The sequence below is a fragment of the Nematostella vectensis genome, chromosome 10 (assembly GCF_932526225.1).
Source record: "Nematostella vectensis chromosome 10, jaNemVect1.1, whole genome shotgun sequence".
Taxonomy (NCBI): domain Eukaryota; kingdom Metazoa; phylum Cnidaria; class Anthozoa; order Actiniaria; family Edwardsiidae; genus Nematostella; species Nematostella vectensis.
The window spans coordinates 7,146,348-7,163,678 of NC_064043.1; the positions used below are offsets into that span (position 1 = coordinate 7,146,348).

The 17,331-nt window shown below is 41.7% G+C and overlaps 1 protein-coding gene across 3 annotated transcripts; it reads left to right on the forward strand.

The window, feature by feature from the left end:
- Positions 1-100: 100 nt before the first annotated feature.
- LOC5521926 (cyclic nucleotide-binding domain-containing protein 2) lies at positions 101-17,301 on the forward strand. 3 transcript variants are annotated; one of them, XM_032367397.2, is made up of 18 exons: positions 101-1,374; positions 4,289-4,359; positions 4,444-4,609; positions 5,003-5,077; positions 6,130-6,218; positions 6,298-6,371; positions 6,753-6,835; positions 7,498-7,581; positions 7,678-7,745; positions 8,430-8,507; positions 9,037-9,097; positions 12,470-12,653; positions 12,880-12,999; positions 13,805-13,866; positions 14,800-14,898; positions 15,187-15,249; positions 15,751-15,840; positions 16,699-17,301. In XM_032367397.2, exons 1-18 carry the CDS (start codon positions 1,054-1,056, stop codon positions 16,819-16,821), a joined length of 1,911 nt encoding a protein of 636 aa, XP_032223288.2. In that variant the 5' UTR covers positions 101-1,053; the 3' UTR covers positions 16,822-17,301. The 3 variants fall into 3 exon arrangements, 2 of the variants coding, with proteins under 2 accessions (XP_032223288.2, XP_001641811.3); XM_001641761.3 differs by lacking the exon at positions 101-1,374 and adding an exon at positions 2,526-3,605; XR_007313905.1 differs by lacking the exons at positions 101-1,374; positions 16,699-17,301 and adding an exon at positions 2,520-3,605 and having other exon boundaries at positions 14,800-15,249; positions 15,751-15,837.
- Positions 17,302-17,331: the final 30 nt, after the last annotated feature.

Below are 17,331 nucleotides of genomic sequence, written 5' to 3' on the forward strand. Positions count from 1 at the left end.
ATTAAAAAAAATTAAACGGTCGTTTTATTATACAAGATTGTTCATATGATTTACTACTCTGTTCACTATGGACTTAACTCGGAGTTTACTCTGTTCCTTTCCGTTCTTATTCAATATTGGATTCTTTCATAAAATAAGCTGTAATTTCTCCAGACGAGAGCTAACTTTGGTGCTTAAGAAATGTAACTAGTTAAAGTAATAGAGTGGTTTTCAAAATTCTGCGCAACAAAATCTAGTTAAAGTGTATTAGTCAAGCCAGAACAAAAGAGAACATTCCAGACAGACATTCCAGTGTATTAGTGCTAAATTAACTAGATAGTATTTCACAGGATTTTGAAAACCACTCTATCTTGGAACTTTTTCTTAAGAAATCTTTGTGAGTTGTCTTTCCCAAAGCTCCCTGTTTCCATTGTTAAATTCTTCCAACAATATGATCAGAGTGTTAGTAAAAGATAGTTAGCAGCATTTCACCTTCGTTAAAGCGTGGATAACTTTTTCTTTTCCTAAGATTTCAAAACATTACGCAAGCTAAAATTATGCTGGTATAACAAAGCATATTCGACTGGGCACCTTTCTGACTCTCCCGCCTCGCCTTGTACCTAGACTTAAAAACTTTGCTGTTAATTGCGTTTGCAAAAGTTTATAAAAAAAAGACAATCAGAAAATTCTAATATTTCATACTGTACAGTTTTCCAGAGCTTAGTTATAACAGCGGGAAAAAAGCTTTGTTCTGACTATAATAAAAAAAAAAAAGAACTGTGAACAGCGATAATTGACACTTGGCACTTCATTATGGGTCAATGAATTGTCTCAACTGCTTTGCATGTTTGTATTAGTTCACTGAGAAACAAGACTTTTGTTTACTTCTGTTGTCGCACGGACACATCAACCAGTCCTCTCCGAGTCCGAGTTTTTTAAAATTCTTTGGTTTTGTTTTGTTTTTGGTACTGCAAAAATACCTGTTTTACCAAAAAGAACGTCTCTACAATATTTAGTCAAAAACGGAAATATTTTTCGTAAAGAAACCCGTTGTTCGTTGCGAGTTGAATTAGGATGGAGATCTCATCGGAAGAAGATCACATTCATGAGCTAGCGCCTCTTCCAGTCGAATACCCCAAGAACTACACTCGAAGACGCGATGACAGCAGTCACAGTACTATGAGAAGAAGCAGTACTGATCGTTCATTCGGTTCATACTCGACTGTTACTCGTGGTCGCCGAATGAGTATCGTCGTGCAGCCGTCGACTCGCCTAATGCGCCGAGGATCTTCAGTTGCAGCAGCAGGGCTTAACGGGAAAAGTGGTGGCACCTTGATTACTCTGAGTCGTAGACGTAGTAGCCGCGGAAGAGTGAAAGAGATAAAGGTTTTTCAGGTAAGTTTGGGGACGATGATCATGGTTTTTGCAATAATATTTATATCAACTGTAACTAGTTCTCTACCCCGTGAAACACACCGTTGACCTTAGAATCCGACTTGCGTGACACTGTTGTTTTGTTTTTGTTTTGAATGTTTATCATTTTGAAAAATATAACTTACCCAGCATTGTTTGATATCGTAGAAATATTATCGAGTCGATTTTATTGTAGGATGGATTGAATTTCAGTATGATTCAAGCGGATTTAATTCACATGCATGAGGTTTTCATAGCCTACAAAACCACGCGTCACGCAAATCGGATCTATTGGCTTTAATCAATGGTTATGCAGGGCCGGATAAAGGAGGGGGTGAATTGGGTGGATATCCACCCCCCTTTTTGACTAAAACAAAATAAAAGTCAATTTGTTCGAGGGACGGGAGGTGCTGTCCATGTGCCTCGCCTGCTTGACGCGACAAATCCAATTCAGAGTGAAGCATTGTTAGGTATATGTGACCTTCAGTTATAAGCAGTCTATCCGGCCCCAAAAAATAAAATGGTTCTTGCCAAAAGCGGTTAATTCCAAACTAATATATTCCTTATTTGGAAAAACTGCATGATTCTTGTCAATTTTAAGGTTATTGTACCGCAGGTGCTTCGTAAACTTTATGACTTGTAATCAGAAGAGAAAAACAGTGACAGTGGCCATCTTTAGTCAATGGAGAAAGTCTCTACGGAATTCATAATTTCCTTCCCTCGCATAGTGACCATCAGCAGTTTTATCCTTTAGTTCTCGTCAGTGTCGTAGCAGGCCTCGGAATATTGGAGGAGCACATTACATAAACATTAAGAAAATATTGGGGGGGCATAGCAAAACCTTACCTTACTAGTCATTTCCTTATAATTTTTTATCATATATATATATATATATATATATATATATATATATATATCTTTTTTTTTTGGAGGGGGGGGGGGGGGGGGGCACGTGCCCCCAGTGCCCCACACCACCTGTTACGGTGGGGAAAGAGAGTGTAGCTGGAGTCTTCTCCGCCCTTTTCTTTTGTGCGCTGCCGCCTATTGTCAATGAGCAGATAACATATGAGTTACAAGAGACTTTTAGGTAAATGCTGAGTTTTCGAGTATTTTGTCATTATGGGTGTTCCGAAAACAAGCAAAGATCATCTCAGCAATGCATGCAAAAGGGCTACGCTGGTTACCAGGCCTCCAGACCTCGCTCGCCCAGTGACGCTCTGCCAAAATGCCGCGAAAGAGCGAGAGAAATCTTGGGAGGCTCTGGTACCCAGGGTAGGAAAAGGGCCTGGGCCGGGTTCCTAGAAAGCAGGTTAACGCTGACCCAGAGAAAATAGGTTATTATCCAGTCAAATGTCTCGATAACCATATTCATCCGTGAATATGTAAGCGCTAATAACCTGCTTTCGAGGAACCGGGCCCTGGCCTTCAGCTTATCCTAGTTGTCATAAAATTATCGTTATCACCCGTTGTCTTAAGTTTATACGTCTTACATTAAAATTCGGGTCAAGTTGTCTTGATGAATTGGCATGCGCATGATCAAATTCTTTTCTTTCCGTGGTCATTCCGTGCAGTTTGCGGTAAGTCCTTGGGCGATAACGGTGATTTCTCTACGTGAATTGGCAAGTTACTCGAATACTATCTGCCCTGCTTTCCGTTTATTACCTCGTGCATTAAAATTGCAGTTGTTTTTCGCATTAAAATGTAATTATCATAACGAGAACATCAGGGATACTTCACTCAGCGATAAGGGTTCACCAGATGACGACCTGGTGAAACACAAACCATTCCGCTCTTCACCTCGCTTGACAGCCAGTCGAAGGGGCAGATTTCTCGGCGACGCCAGCCGTTTACTCTCTTAAATCATGTTCCCAGGCTTGACAAAGCGTTACTCAACCTCATTGAGGCGTCAAGAACTGTTGAAAAGAGATAAAGAACTAGCTAAAGCCAAAACGAGACAGCTTAGTTGTGAAAGTTTTGATCTTTGGAAAGATGGTGGTCAGTTGGATTATAAACGCTGGCGTTCACTTGTGTCAAGAGCTAGGAGAACCTTTCTCAAGCAGCAGAATTATGCAGTTCATTCAGAGCCCGATGCAGATTTATCGAGCTCGGAAGGTTCTTGCGAGATTAGACGATCGGTCAAGCTGCGAAGCTGCTTTGATACGTGGAAGAAAAAGAAGACAAATTTAGGAGAAATTGATGAGCATGTATTTGAGGTTTGTTTATTGTAGGAATTGACCTTAGAAACGTGTTAGCTTTTACAACATGCCCGGTCAGTGTGAGTAATTTCAGTCACAAGAAAGCGTAAAATTCTCGCAGAATATCAAACAGACTTTTAAATGTTGACTGGTATTTTTGTTAATTTGATTTTTATGTTTGGCCTCTCTTGGGTTTTGAAGGTTTTAAGAACTCGCGTGTGATATTGCAAACTAATGTGTTTTTCTTATCAATCATCACAACGTTAAAGCTGAAATCCCAAAGTATGAAATAAAAGTTTTTTCGCTATTCTAACATTTCTGGGACACAAATTTCTCGACCCTTTTTTCAAATAAATTTGCGATTCTTCATATTCAAAGTAATTTATGTAAACATAAATATACAAGACTTTTACTGCTTTCCGGACTTTTAAAAAGATTTATTAACTGGTTGCGCGCTCTTTCCATTATCACATAGCCTCTCCCTCCCCTTCCCTTGAGCCGTTATGAAGGCTAATATTATCACTATCAGACTTCTATTGCCATCAGGGGGCGGATCTTGCTTTTTGCCAAGAAAGGGGTGGGGGAGGGGGGGGTAGTGTCTTCGAAATTTAGATGAAAGTGATGAAAAAAACATTGTTCTATTAGGTAGTCTTTAATATTGCCCCCTGTATATATCACAATGTTGGTAATTGTTGTTGCAGCCTTTGGAGCACTTTAGACATATCATAAGAGTTGTTCGTACCATCTTACGAGTCGCCAAAGCCCTTAAAAGGTACGAGAGAATAATGGTTCAGACTATTTTAAGTAAATAGTCACACGATACGCTTGTCGCTCAAAACGCCACTTGTTTTGATAGCGACCCTAAGCGCGATTTGGGTGACGGGATATGCAAGTCGTTTCTCGAGATGATGGAGGGCTACATGATGATGAAAAACAAAGCGTTTGTCACCAGTCTTCCCGGGGACTCATTGCCGACAGGGCCTCTGCTATTTGACCCGACTCTTTTCAAGGCCAACAGAGAGGTATGTCACGTGACCAGGGGACATCAATCAGATAAAGCAATGTGCCTAACGTTATCACCAAGACCTCCAGTATTTACTATGTCTTTTTATAGGGTGATTAGATGATGGTCGATATTAAATGATGATGGTAATGGTGATGCTATGATGATGATCACACGTAGTGTATATGACGATAGGATGATCAGGTCGATATGACAAAACGAAGAAAATGATCGCGAAAAGCAGCCTTATTGCCAAGAAAATGGGATGATGATGATGATAATGATAATACTGATAAGCATTATTGTAACTGTATCTTGGCTATGATGATAATGAAAATGTGATTATGATGATAATGTTATTGTTTAGTTTTTGATGACGCAGTATATATTATTTATATGTACTTTTTTGTAGATTCAAATAAGTAAAGAGGTGAAAAGTATACTTAGTCTTCGACCAGAAGAAAGAAACACAGAACAGCTACAAACGGTAAGTATTTTTTAACTAAAGAGACTTCTGAAGAACAAGAAAAACATACAAGTACTCCTTGCTATCATAAAACTCACGAAAACTCGAAATGTTGTCCGTTTCCCTTCAAGTATTTTAGCGTAGCGCCGCGGAAGCGGAGCACTAAATAGATATTGAAGTGGTAACCTATGCAATAATATTATCGTGGTCGCGAGGGGATCCCTATAGATGCGACGTAGTATTTGTCTGTTTGCTGGTGTCTCTACGGCCTTTAATTGGTCGAGCGAATGTTTTGGCGGGAATTTCAGTCTCGTACGCGACACTAGCGAGACAAATTCATTTTTAACAAGTTTCTGTCTGGCTCAGCACAAACTTGCAGTTTGCAGCTCTACGTTGAGCTCTTATGGGCGTACCTTATTACACTTAATTTTCGCGACGTCAAAATTTCGCGATTTTGAGATGGCGATATTTCGCGACACTTTATTTTCGCGATTTTCCTATTGTCGTAAAAACCAGATCACTTTATTTTCTTGATTTTGGGATAATAAAATCTAGAAAAACAAGTGTAATTAAAATGTGTAATCACCAAAACTGAAACAATTTGTAACAAAAAGTTTCGTAGGCTAAATTTAGTTTCATAAAAATCTATAAATACAAGTCCAACTCAACCCCTTACGGTACTACATGTACATTAGATGCCTAAATAGACAAGGTGTTTCCATACAGCTTTTTAAACGGCCAAAATTCCCTCAAAGGCTTCTTGTGTACTCACTTAAATTTCGCGCATCCTTATTTTCGCGACACTTAATTTTCGCGTCACTTTATTTTTGTGAGTCTTTTAAAAACGCGAAATTAAAGTGACGCGAAAATTAAGTGTAATAAGGTATATCTTCTCTCAAAACACAAAATAACCCAAAAATATTTACTGTACATATTTTGTATTCTCGCTAACTCGATAACCCGAACAATTTACGGTAAAATTATCGGCAGTCAACATTTCTCTAACAGTATAACAACAAACCGACCATAGATCGTGAATTTAATTTAATAACGGGTTGCTCCACCTTTTCCAGGTGCTGTACGCATTGCAGACCATGTCTTCGTTTGCAGAGCTCCCCCTTCATATGCAGGAGTCCGTCTGTAAAGTCGCCTGGCATCAAAGGTAAGGCGAGGCATCAGTTTGTGCTAAAATTTTATTTATTTATTTATTTATGTATTTTTTTATTTATATTTCATCAAAGCCTGCCAGCCAACAAAATAATCGTCAAGCAAGGTCACCTTGCAGAGAACTTCTACTTCATAATGTCCGGTTCAGGTAAGACTCCTGTAAGAGAAAGGGGCGGAACATGGGGAGGTGGGTACTAGGCGTGGTCGCACCTTCTTTATTAGATATCTCAAGAGTCTTCTGAATGATTTGTACTGGTATATAACACAGTTCTTCTTATCTTAAATCCCAAGTAAACAAATCTAATTACGTCTAATCTAAAATGTCTGCACATTAAACCTTGTCAAACATTGACAGATATTTGATTCAACTTTTTCTAAACATTTTAAATCCATATATTTTGAGGCGACTTCTAGAATATTCCTAAAATCGGTCTCTTTTCCGCTTCATGCTTTAATTTTGTACGCGCTAGTACTATCGTTCATCAGATGTCACTCATTGTGTAACTTGAACTCTACTCTATTGTTCCAGTGACCGTTGTATCAGAAAACGATCCTACGTCGGGCCAAGTGTTTGCTTCGGTGGCAACACTAAGGCGAGGAGCAAGCTTTGGGGTAAGGTGAAAACCCGTTACTGTCGAATCCGTCGCGACCCGCGTTTTCAAAACACGATTTTTTTTTTAATTTTCTGTTCCGTCAGGAAAATCATTCTGAGCCAATCAGAGTCTTGCTTTGTGCACTTCCCTGGCTATCCTCTAGACGAAAACCAGACAGTGTCGCGACAGAAAGCCAAGCAACTGCACTAGGCAAGAGATGGCAAGAATCTGATTGGCTTAAAATAATTTGACTGGCGGAACAGAAAATCCCAAAAGACAAAAACAAATCGATGTTTTGAAAATGCGGCGTCGTGATACAACGAATTCGACAGAGTCATGTAGAAGCTATCAGAAATTGGTTATCCAGCCAATCCTGTTAGGCCTCACGAGCGACACTTCTCAGGTAAAAGCCATACAGAACATACGCGAACCTTTCGTGTCTTTTCCTACTTACTTAAAGAGTTACTGTGAGCCGCCATTATGTCATTCTATCAAAATACCGAAAGTTAATAGAATAACGAATTGGCGGATTTTTAGAAGTTATTTCGATGTTTACAATTTGAATTCATTTTATATTTCATGACATAATTTGTCTTCAAATATGAAATTAAAACAACAAAAAGTGTGTTTATTAATCTTTGACAACTCTATCATGTTTCATGTGTTTTGATGTTGTTCTAGGACCTCGCAATACTTAAAAACTGCACGCGCACCGCTACTGTTGTCAGCAAAGACCCGATTCACCTGCTTGTAATCAGTAGAGAGGTAATGGGCTAGGTCATCGTTTTTGTGCTGTCTATATTTGGTAAAGCGAGGAAACCATGGTGACCGTTTGACGTTGTCATGGGGATGTTGTTGCAGGACTACCAGCGTATCTTTATGGGTCGTAGTCAGGATGGTATGGAGCCGAGTCATATCAAATTTTGCAGGTGTGTCTATATTAAGAACCCCTATCTCTCGGTTCTTAAATGCAATGTTTGGGACTCATTATTCGATCTCTGAAACAATCTGAATACTGCATGCTATATCAAGGCGGCCCTCAATTTTGTCGTGCTAAGACTAAAACAGCATTTTCTACGGATACTAAGGCATCTGTTGGGGGGAGGAGGAGGGGACATTTAATCTAATCGAAACATAAATTTATTAAGGGGTCTAGTTAGCCTTCTTGCAGGCGCTATTCGGTGTATTTTAAGCCGCGTGGTTCCTGGGGGCGAGCGCTAAAACGGACGCAGTGACATAGCGGGGTGGGTTAATTCTTTTTACTACATATGGCTTTCTGGCAGCCCAAAGGGGGTTTAAATACCCTAAATCCTTCCCCCTAGATCCGCTACTGTTTTGTCAGTGTTTATATTCCATTTGACGTCAGCATATTCTTTGTTATGATGGCCTTTTATTGTTTTAGAAAACTATTCTTTCCTGTGTTCAAGGTTCACTTCGTTTTCTTGTAGGACACTAGATTTCTTAACATAGACTTCCAAAAATATGCATCACGCGCTATTCTTCTTCAAAGGTCTTTTTTTCTTGTAGGAAGATAGATTTCTTAATAGATTTCCCCAAAAATATTCACCACACGCTAGTTTTCTTTGTCCAAGTTTCACTTTGTTTTCTTATAGGACGCTAGATTTCTTAATAGACTTCCCTGTTGACATGCTGATCGACAAGCCTTCAAACTGCATGTTCCATTATTTCAGGTAGGGTTAAGTAAGTCCTCTTTAGCTTGCGATACATCCGGAAATAATCTCCGAAAGTTTTTCGTGGTCGGCGCGCAGGCTTATTCATCTAAAACAGCGCCAGTATTTCCTGCCCAAATAGCTGGGACTTTCGGATGTTGTGAAAAAGTTGAGATCAATTTTTTTGCAAACACTTCGCAAGCCTTTATTTCCAGCCGATTTTGGGCGTTGCGGTATTACAGTCTTCCGCCCAGGGCACGTAAAGCGTGCTCACAGGAATGGCTGGAAATCGAGCCTAACCGATGCTCACTATGTCTTAAGCAATGCACTTGCTAGTCAACAGAGTACTACCTAACGATGTTGGCAGTTGCCGGGAATGTTGGTTCTATATCAACACGACATTTAACTAGCAATGCCGTGTCAGCAATGTTGATCAATGCCGGCGCTGTTTGAAGGTTGCTATAAAACTATGCAATCTGTCGTACTAATATTGCCACTAGCTCTTTTCGATCCTTATTTAAACTACCTCTTTGTCTGCATTTGTCCACAGAAGGGGGACTGTTATCGTGAAGGATAGTCACATATCTGAATGGGTCTACATCGTGGTGTCAGTGAGTCAATTATAAGTCAATGTAGTTAAGCAAACTTGCCTCAAGGATATGTGATACGTGTAGGGAGAATGGTGGTGGTCGTTTGGGGCGAGAAAAACTGGTCCCGATGGTGATAGATATTTTGATAGTCATGCCCCGATCATTAGTAGTCATGCCCTGGTCAGTAGTAGTTATTGCCCGGTCATTGATAAGTATGCCCTGATCATTAGTAGTCATGCCCTGGTCAGTAGTAGTTATGGCCCGGTCATTGATAAGTATGCCCCGATCATTAGTAGTCATGCCCTGGTCAGTGATAGTTATGGCCCGGTCATTGATAAGTATGCCCCGATCATTAGTAGTCATGCCCTGGTGAGTAGTAGTTATGGCCCGGTCATTGATAAGTATGCACCGATCATTAGTAGTCATGCCCTGGTCAGTAGTAGTTATGGCCCGGTCATTGATAAGTATGCCCCGATCATTTGTAGTCATGCCCTGGTGAGTAGTAGTTATGGCCCGGTCATTGATAAGTATGGCCCGATCATTAGTAGTCATGCCCTAGTGAGTAGTAGTTATGGCCCGGTCATTGATAAGTATGCCCCGATCATTAGTAGTCATGCCCTGGTCAGTAGTAGTTATGGCCCGGTCATTGATAAGTATGCACCGATCATTAGTAGTCATGCCCTGGTGAGTAGTAGTTATGGCCCGGTCATTGATAAGTATGCCCCGATCATTAGTAGTCATGCCCTGGTGAGTAGTAGTTATGGCCCGGTCATTGATAAGTATGCCCCGATCATTAGTAGTCATGCCCTGGTCAGTAGTAGTTATGGCCCGGTCATTGATAAGTATGCCCCGATCATTAGTAGTCATGCCCTGGTCAGTGATAGTTATGGCCCGGTCATTGATAAGTATGTCCCGATCATTAGTAGTCATGCCCTGGTCAGTGATAGTTATGGCCCCGTCATTGATAAGTATGTCCCGATCATTAGTAGTCATGCCCTGGTCAGTGATAGTTATGGCCCGGTCATTGATAAGTATGTCCCGATCATTAGTAGTCATGCCCTGGTCAGTAGTAGTTATGGCCCGGTCATTGATAAGTATGTCCCGATTATTAGTAGTCATGCCCTGGTCAGTGATAGTTATGGCCTGGTCATTGATAAGTATGCCCCGATCATTAGTAGTCATGCCCTGGTCAGTGATAGTTATGGCCCGATCATTAGTAGTCATGCCCTGGTCAGTGATAGTTATGGCCCGGTCATTGATAAGTATGGCCCGATCATTAGTAGTCATGCCCTGGTCAGTCGTAGTTATGGCCCGGTCATTGATAAGTATGGCCCGATCATTAGTAGTCATGCCCTGGTCAGTGATAGTTATGGCCCGGTCATTGATAAGTATGCCCCGATCATTAGTAGTCATGCCCTGGTCAGTAGTAGTTATGGCCCGGTCATTGATAAGTATGCCCCATCATTAGTAGTCATGCCCTGGTCAGAAGTAGTTATGGCCCGGTCATTGATAAGTATGCCCCATCATTAGTAGTCATGCCCTGGTCAGTAGTAGTTATGGCCCGGTCATTGATAAGTATGCCCCGATCATTAGTAGTCATGCCATGGTCAGTAGTAGTTATGGCCCGGTCATTGATAGGTATGCTCCGATCATTAGTAGTCATGCCCTGGTCAGTGATAGTTATGGCCCGGTCATTGATAAGTATGCCCCGATCATTAGTAGTCATGCCCTGGTCAGTGATAGTTATGGCCCGGTCATTGATAAGTATGCCCCGGTCATTAGTAGTCATGCCCTGGTCAGTGATAGTTATGGCCCGGTCATTGATAAGTATGGCCCGATCATTAGTAGTCATGCCCTGGTCAGTAGTAGTTATGGCCCGGTCATTGATAAGTATGGCCCGATCATTAGTAGCCATGCCCTGGTCAGTAGTAGTTATGGCCCGGTCATTGATAAGTATGCCCCGATCATTAGTAGTCATGCCCTGGTCAGTAGTAGTTATGGCCCGGTCATTGATAAGTATGCCCCGATCATTAGTAGTCATGCCCTGGTCAGTAGTAGTTATGGCCCGGTCATTGATAAGTATGTCCCGATCATTAGTAGTCATGCCCCGATCATTAGTAGCCATGCCCTGGTCAGTAGTAGTTATGGCCCGGTCACTGATAAGTATGCCCCGATCATTAGTAGTCATGCCCTGGTCAGTAGTAGTTATGGCCCGGTCATTGATAAGTATGCCCCGATCATTAGTAGCCATGCCCTGGTCAGTAGTAGTTATGGCCCGGTCATTGATAAGTATGCCCCGATCATTAGTAGTCATGCCCTGGTCAGTGATAGTTATGGCCCGGTCATTGATAAGTATGCCCCGATCATTAGTAGTCATGCCCTGGTCAGTAGTAGTTATGGCCCGGTCATTGATAAGTATGCCCCGATCATTAGTAGTCATGCCCTGGTCAGTGATAGTTATGGCCCGGTCATTGATAAGTATGCCCCGATCATTAGTAGTCATGCCCTGGTCAGTAGTAGTTATGGCCCGGTCATTGATAAGTATGGCCCGGCCATTGATAAGTATGGCCCGGTCATTGATAAGTATGCCCCGGTCATTAGTAGTCATGCCCTGGTCAGTGATAGTTATGGCCCGGTCATTGATAAGTATGGCCCGATCATTAGTAGCCATGCCCTGGTCAGTAGTAGTTATGGCCCGGTCATTGATAAGTATGCCCCGATCATTAGTAGTCATGCCCTGGTCAGTAGTAGTTATGGCCCGGTCATTGATAAGTATGCCCCGATCATTAGTAGTCATGCCCTGGTCAGTAGTAGTTATGGCCCGGTCATTGATAAGTATGTCCCGATCATTAGTAGTCATGCCCCGATCATTAGTAGCCATACCCTGGTCAGTAGTAGTTATGGCCCGGTCACTGATAAGTATGCCCCGATCATTAGTAGTCATGCCCTGGTCAGTAGTAGTTATGGCCCGGTCATTGATAAGTATGCCCCGATCATTAGTAGCCATGCCCTGGTCAGTAGTAGTTATGGCCCGGTCATTGATAAGTATGCCCCGATCATTAGTAGTCATGCCCTGGTCAGTGATAGTTATGGCCCGGTCATTGATAAGTATGCCCCGATCATTAGTAGTCATGCCCTGGTCAGTAGTAGTTATGGCCCGGTCATTGATAAGTATGCCCCGATCATTAGTAGTCATGCCCTGGTCAGTGATAGTTATGGCCCGGTCATTGATAAGTATGCCCCGATCATTAGTAGTCATGCCCTGGTCAGTAGTAGTTATGGCCCGGTCATTGATGAGTATGGCCCGGCCATTGATAAGTATGGCCCGGCCATTGATAGGTATGGCCTGGGTATTGATAGGCATGGACCGGCTAATTGATATGTGCGTTTCAGGGTACATGTGAGGTGATGATGGAACTAGAGTCAGCCACACCTAGGCTGAAGGGAAAGCAGCTGAATGGTACAGTCCCAAAAGTCGAGATGCTGGCCTACCTTACAGAAGATCGATTTGCGAAGAGTCGATACGTGTTTAGGCCAAACAAGAATAACAAAAATTTACAAAATAACATATCTAAAGGTAGATCTCTATACGTGCAATAAATACATCTATCAATGAGTACTCCCAGAAAGCTACAACACCCAGTAATAATCATAACAACAATGGCTACATGAACTATAACAACAATATCGAGGACAAGATAAACAACAACACATACGACGACGACAACAATGATCAACAACAGCTTTGACATTGACTTTTTGCTTGGATCCTCAGAAACATAACATCTATCATTTGTTGACAGGTCGCAGTTGTTTCTCCCACATTAATACACGCCATAGCAGCATGTCCTCCGTCACGCCCAGACGGGAAGTTCGCTCGGCATCAGTCGAGTCATTACGCTCTAGAGTGAGCAATAGCAAATGTAAGTAGTATATCAAGGGAGTGGGGGGGGGGGGGGTAAAAGGTGATCCCTTCAGCATCAGTCAGGCCTAGAATTAGCAATAGCACATGTAAGTAGTACATCGAGGGATGGGAGAGGAGGAGGGGTGAAGGTGATCCCTTCAGCATCAGTCAGGTCTAGAATTAGCAATAGCACATGTAAGTAGTATATCAAGGGATGGGAGAGGAGGAGGGGTGAAGGTGATCCCTTCAGCATCAGTCAGGTCTAGAATTAGCAATAGCACATGTAAGTAGTATATCAAGGGATGGGAGAGGCGGAGGGGTGAAGGTGATCCCTTCAGCATCAGTCAGGTCTAGAATAAACATTAGCACAGCAAGTACATCAAGGGAGGGGGGGGGGAAGGAGTACTCCTTCAGCATCAGTCAAGTCTAGATTTAGTATTAACACATGTTAGTACATTAAGTGAGGGGGGGGGGGGGGGTGGAAGAGGTACTCCTTCAACATCAAGTCTAGAATAAACATTAGCACATGTAAAAACATCAAGTGAGGGTGGGGGGAGGATCACCTCACCATCAGTTGAGTGATTACTCTTTTAAACATTGAAGTTGATTAACGTGGATGCTCAGGACCAATCGGAGCTTAGCATAGGCCTGGCAAATCCGGTAACCCCTCTCAAATATCCAAAGCACTACAAGCAAACAACTGTCTCCTGACTATACGGGAATCTACGCGCCTTATATAAAATCAAATATAAATATATATTGGCTCAAAAAGAGATTTCAGCTTTTGAAGATAATGATGTGATTCCCGCTATTCATTCCCATAGCTATATCGCTATCTGACAGCAGCGACACCAGCAGACAACGAGCGACGACGTTACCACCTGTGGTGAGTGATTGTCACGGACGACCATAAAAAGGCGTTATTTTATGCTATTTTAGAATATCGCAAATGTGGGTAACTCATTTACGATTGCTCTAGAATCACGCGAATAAAAATGTTGAGAGTTTGAATACTTTGAAATAAAATTTATGCTGTTTGATATTGGGGAGGATAAAACGATCTCACGTTCGAGCCTCATCTCGCTGGTATACTGGTCAGTTTAAATGTCAGTTTGAATGTCAAATCGTAATTCGCTGCTATGGCCACTAAATAGAGAGAGACGTTCGAGGCTCTGGAACCAGGGTAACTAAGGGAAAGCAGTTAGTAGAATTTTATAACCTAAAAGACAGAACGATCACCCCCGTCTACTTTAATCCCCAATCGCTCAGGGATGAAGTTGTCCGCTTAATGTAGGTTTTATGTAGTCCGCTGTTCACTTAATACAGGGGCGGCGGAAAGGTCCCTTAAGTGTGGGCCGAAATTGGGTGGGGGGAGTGGGGGGGTAGTGGCTTCAGGGGGGTGGTGGGTTCAAACCATATTCATAAGAACGCGGGATTTTTTAAACTGTTCAACAACAAATTTGTTTTCAAATTCATATATATCTTTCATATATATCTTAAGAAACGTCCGCTCAATAAATGAAGGGGGCGATGCCCCCCTTGCCCTTCCCCTTCCGCCGCCCCTGAAATATGTTCATTACATAGAGGTTCGGTAATTTATACTATCAAGACAATACCGGCCAATGTAAGACAATTTAAGACCGATTTAATGCTGATGCGGCACTAAGTCAGTACTAGCTATCTATCTAAGTCTGGCCTAGCTTCTATCTTGTAAGTAAATGCGCGAAGGTATGCCAGACCGTGGAGCTAGGAGTAGTAGCGCACCTCTGTGTTGAGGCTCTTGGTCGTATAATTGCGTGTTCTAATGATCGTCCTTCAGTTCCCTGTAGTTGATAATCTAGTTGGGGGAATGCAGGGCAAGCATTCCAAGAAACCGGTCTTTGTTCAGATTGACGTACTGCACCCAAGAAACACATTTGTGAGTAACAAAAGCATCGTAGACTTTACGTTTATTCTACACTCACTGTGGTCTGTTTTCTCGAATGTACACCTCCATCCGTTGGATCTTCTCAACTCTAATAAGGTTGAGGCGGTGTTTCGGTATCCTTGTTCGATCTTCTTTGAAATGGAGGGTTATTCAGAAACGTGGATCGAGAAAATCCCGTGATATAGCCTCAGTGGACTGTGTCACAATCTGCCGTTGATCATAGAGTTATTGGTGACTTGCATCAGTAATTGTATGTTAGTTTGTTTTTTTGTTTTTTAGGGGTTTGCAAACCTTGACTTTGAAGATACGTGCGAGGAGAATAAGTCGGCGGTGGTGAGCTTGGTGAGAGTAATAATCTTATCATTACGAAAATACTTTTTTCAAAACAGAAGACCAGCATAGCAATTTTGCTTCAACAGACCATTCGGGAATGAGGGATGGGAGGGAGGGGGTTGGGGTCGATGTCATGTTCATTACTTGTAACAGAAAACCAGAAAGGCCATAATCCCGAGCGATCTTCGGTAACCCAGGCCAGTGATAGGATGAGGAGAGGGAAGAGATGTAATAGATGAATTCGCTTTCTCTCTAATTTTTGCTTTAATCCGCTCGTTGTCGGTCCCGCTTATTCGCGACTCATATGTTCCCCAAGGATTACAATATATGTATGCTTTACAGTGAGCCATTTACATCCCGAATTTACCCCTTTAGATATTTCTATCTCGAATCTATCCCTACTTGTGTTCTCCTTTTAAATTGATCGCTAAAAAAGACGAATCAAGTGACCGAAAGACCTACTGTGTACCTCACTATGTTGTGAGATAACAAGAGACCATACTTCAACAGGTCAGTCGAGGCGCCGAGTGTATCATGATTTCCAAGAAGTTTTTTATGGCGCACGCAGGTGATCTCACCAAGAAATGGATAAGACACAATGTGAGTTCTTTATTAGTTTAATTGTAAATGTTTCTCTGCTCACTCTTTAGTTACTTGATCAAATGATGTCTTGTCTTATTCAGTTCAGTTGCTAATGAGATAAATTAAAAATTATTATTATTTTTGTTGTTGTTTTTATTGTTGTTGTTGTTGTTGTTGATATCAATTTATGGGTGACCTTCAAACCCACTTGTTCGATCTCTTGGAGGTATGTGTCTAAGGGCTTTTCAAGATTAGTTAGATGAAGATTTGACCAAGCGTCGATAAAGCTTTCCTTGCCGCGAGTCTCAAATTGACGGGGATCAGCATTTTTCAACATGTTTTCTGGAGATCAGATCAGTTCTTCTATATATGGGCATCAATGTCCATATAAGGCAATACAAACGAAGGACACTATCCGTGGGGAATATGTTTAATATGGTTGTTGTTGTTGCTGTTGTTGTTGTTGTTTTTATTTTTATTTTTATTACTGCGTCAACGCAAGGCGGGATAGGAAGTAAAGTTAACATATTGACCTTGGACCAACACGATGCCGATGCTAATGTTGTGAATCTAACTAGCGAAGATATCCCGGGGGCAGAATTGCCAAAGTCTACCATTTTCTAGCTTTCATTCAGTACCACACCAGCATGTTTACTACGCCATGTTGAGTCCCCTTAAATCGTCCCAGCATGCTTTTCGCTTATCAATTCGCCCCAATCCCCCGCGCAATGTAAGAATGGCGAATAGACGTCCAAGAGGAGGTACAATTTTTTCCGATGATGTATCCATAGGTGTACCTCCTGGAACGCCTCGCCAAAAACTCTGTTAAGTTTGTCTTTTAAATGAAATAATGACATCCCTGACATTTATTACCAGATATGCCCATACCCCTCGCAAGAGATCCTACAAAGAAATCTCCAGCAAAAGGTGAACTGGAACGCGTACAAGCAGGAGGTCATCTCAAACTTTGTATCAAATAAAATATCGACACAGGGCTAGATAGGAAATTAATGAATAGAGATAAACAAATTTATAGAAATTACAGGAATTATCGCGACTGATACCCGTCGCTTTTCGAATCATTCTCGAACTTTTGTTGTCGTTTTTTGAAATATTTCGCGCACATGGTTTCAGATCGAATACCGTACAAGGTACGCATAGCGCAGATATTTCTACGTCTATCGGGAACGTCCAGATAGAATGAATGAATAATTATCTTTTGTATATTGGAGCGTAGCTAGGATTCAATGAGGGGGGGGGGGGGGGGGGGGAGGAGGTGGGAGCGTGCAGATTTAGATATTTTGTGAAAATGTCTCCAACCTGTGATTCTAGCGCACCCCAAGCTAAGCACCTGGGCAATTGTCATTGAAATGATTATACAGAAAATATTTATTGATTATAGTATGTTTCTTTTCGTTGTCACGAAATTGCTGTAAATGAGTTCATAAGAAAATAAATTGATAATTTTCGTTTGTATGATTTCTGCTTTGTTTTTTGTTTTTAATGCAA

What these genes read in the sequence shown, in the direction of transcription:
- LOC5521926 (XM_001641761.3), top strand. Translation starts at nt 3,255, where the DNA reads ATGTTCCCAGGCTTGACAAAGCGTTACTCAACCTCATTGAGGCGTCAA. An exon ending in GGGTCTACATCGTGGTGTCA is followed by an intron (nt 9,098 to 12,469) that starts GTGAGTCAATTA and finishes TGTGCGTTTCAG; the next exon opens with GGTACATGTGAGGTGATGAT. An exon ending in AGAAATGGATAAGACACAAT is followed by an intron (nt 15,841 to 16,698) that starts GTGAGTTCTTTA and finishes ATTTATTACCAG; the next exon opens with ATATGCCCATACCCCTCGCA.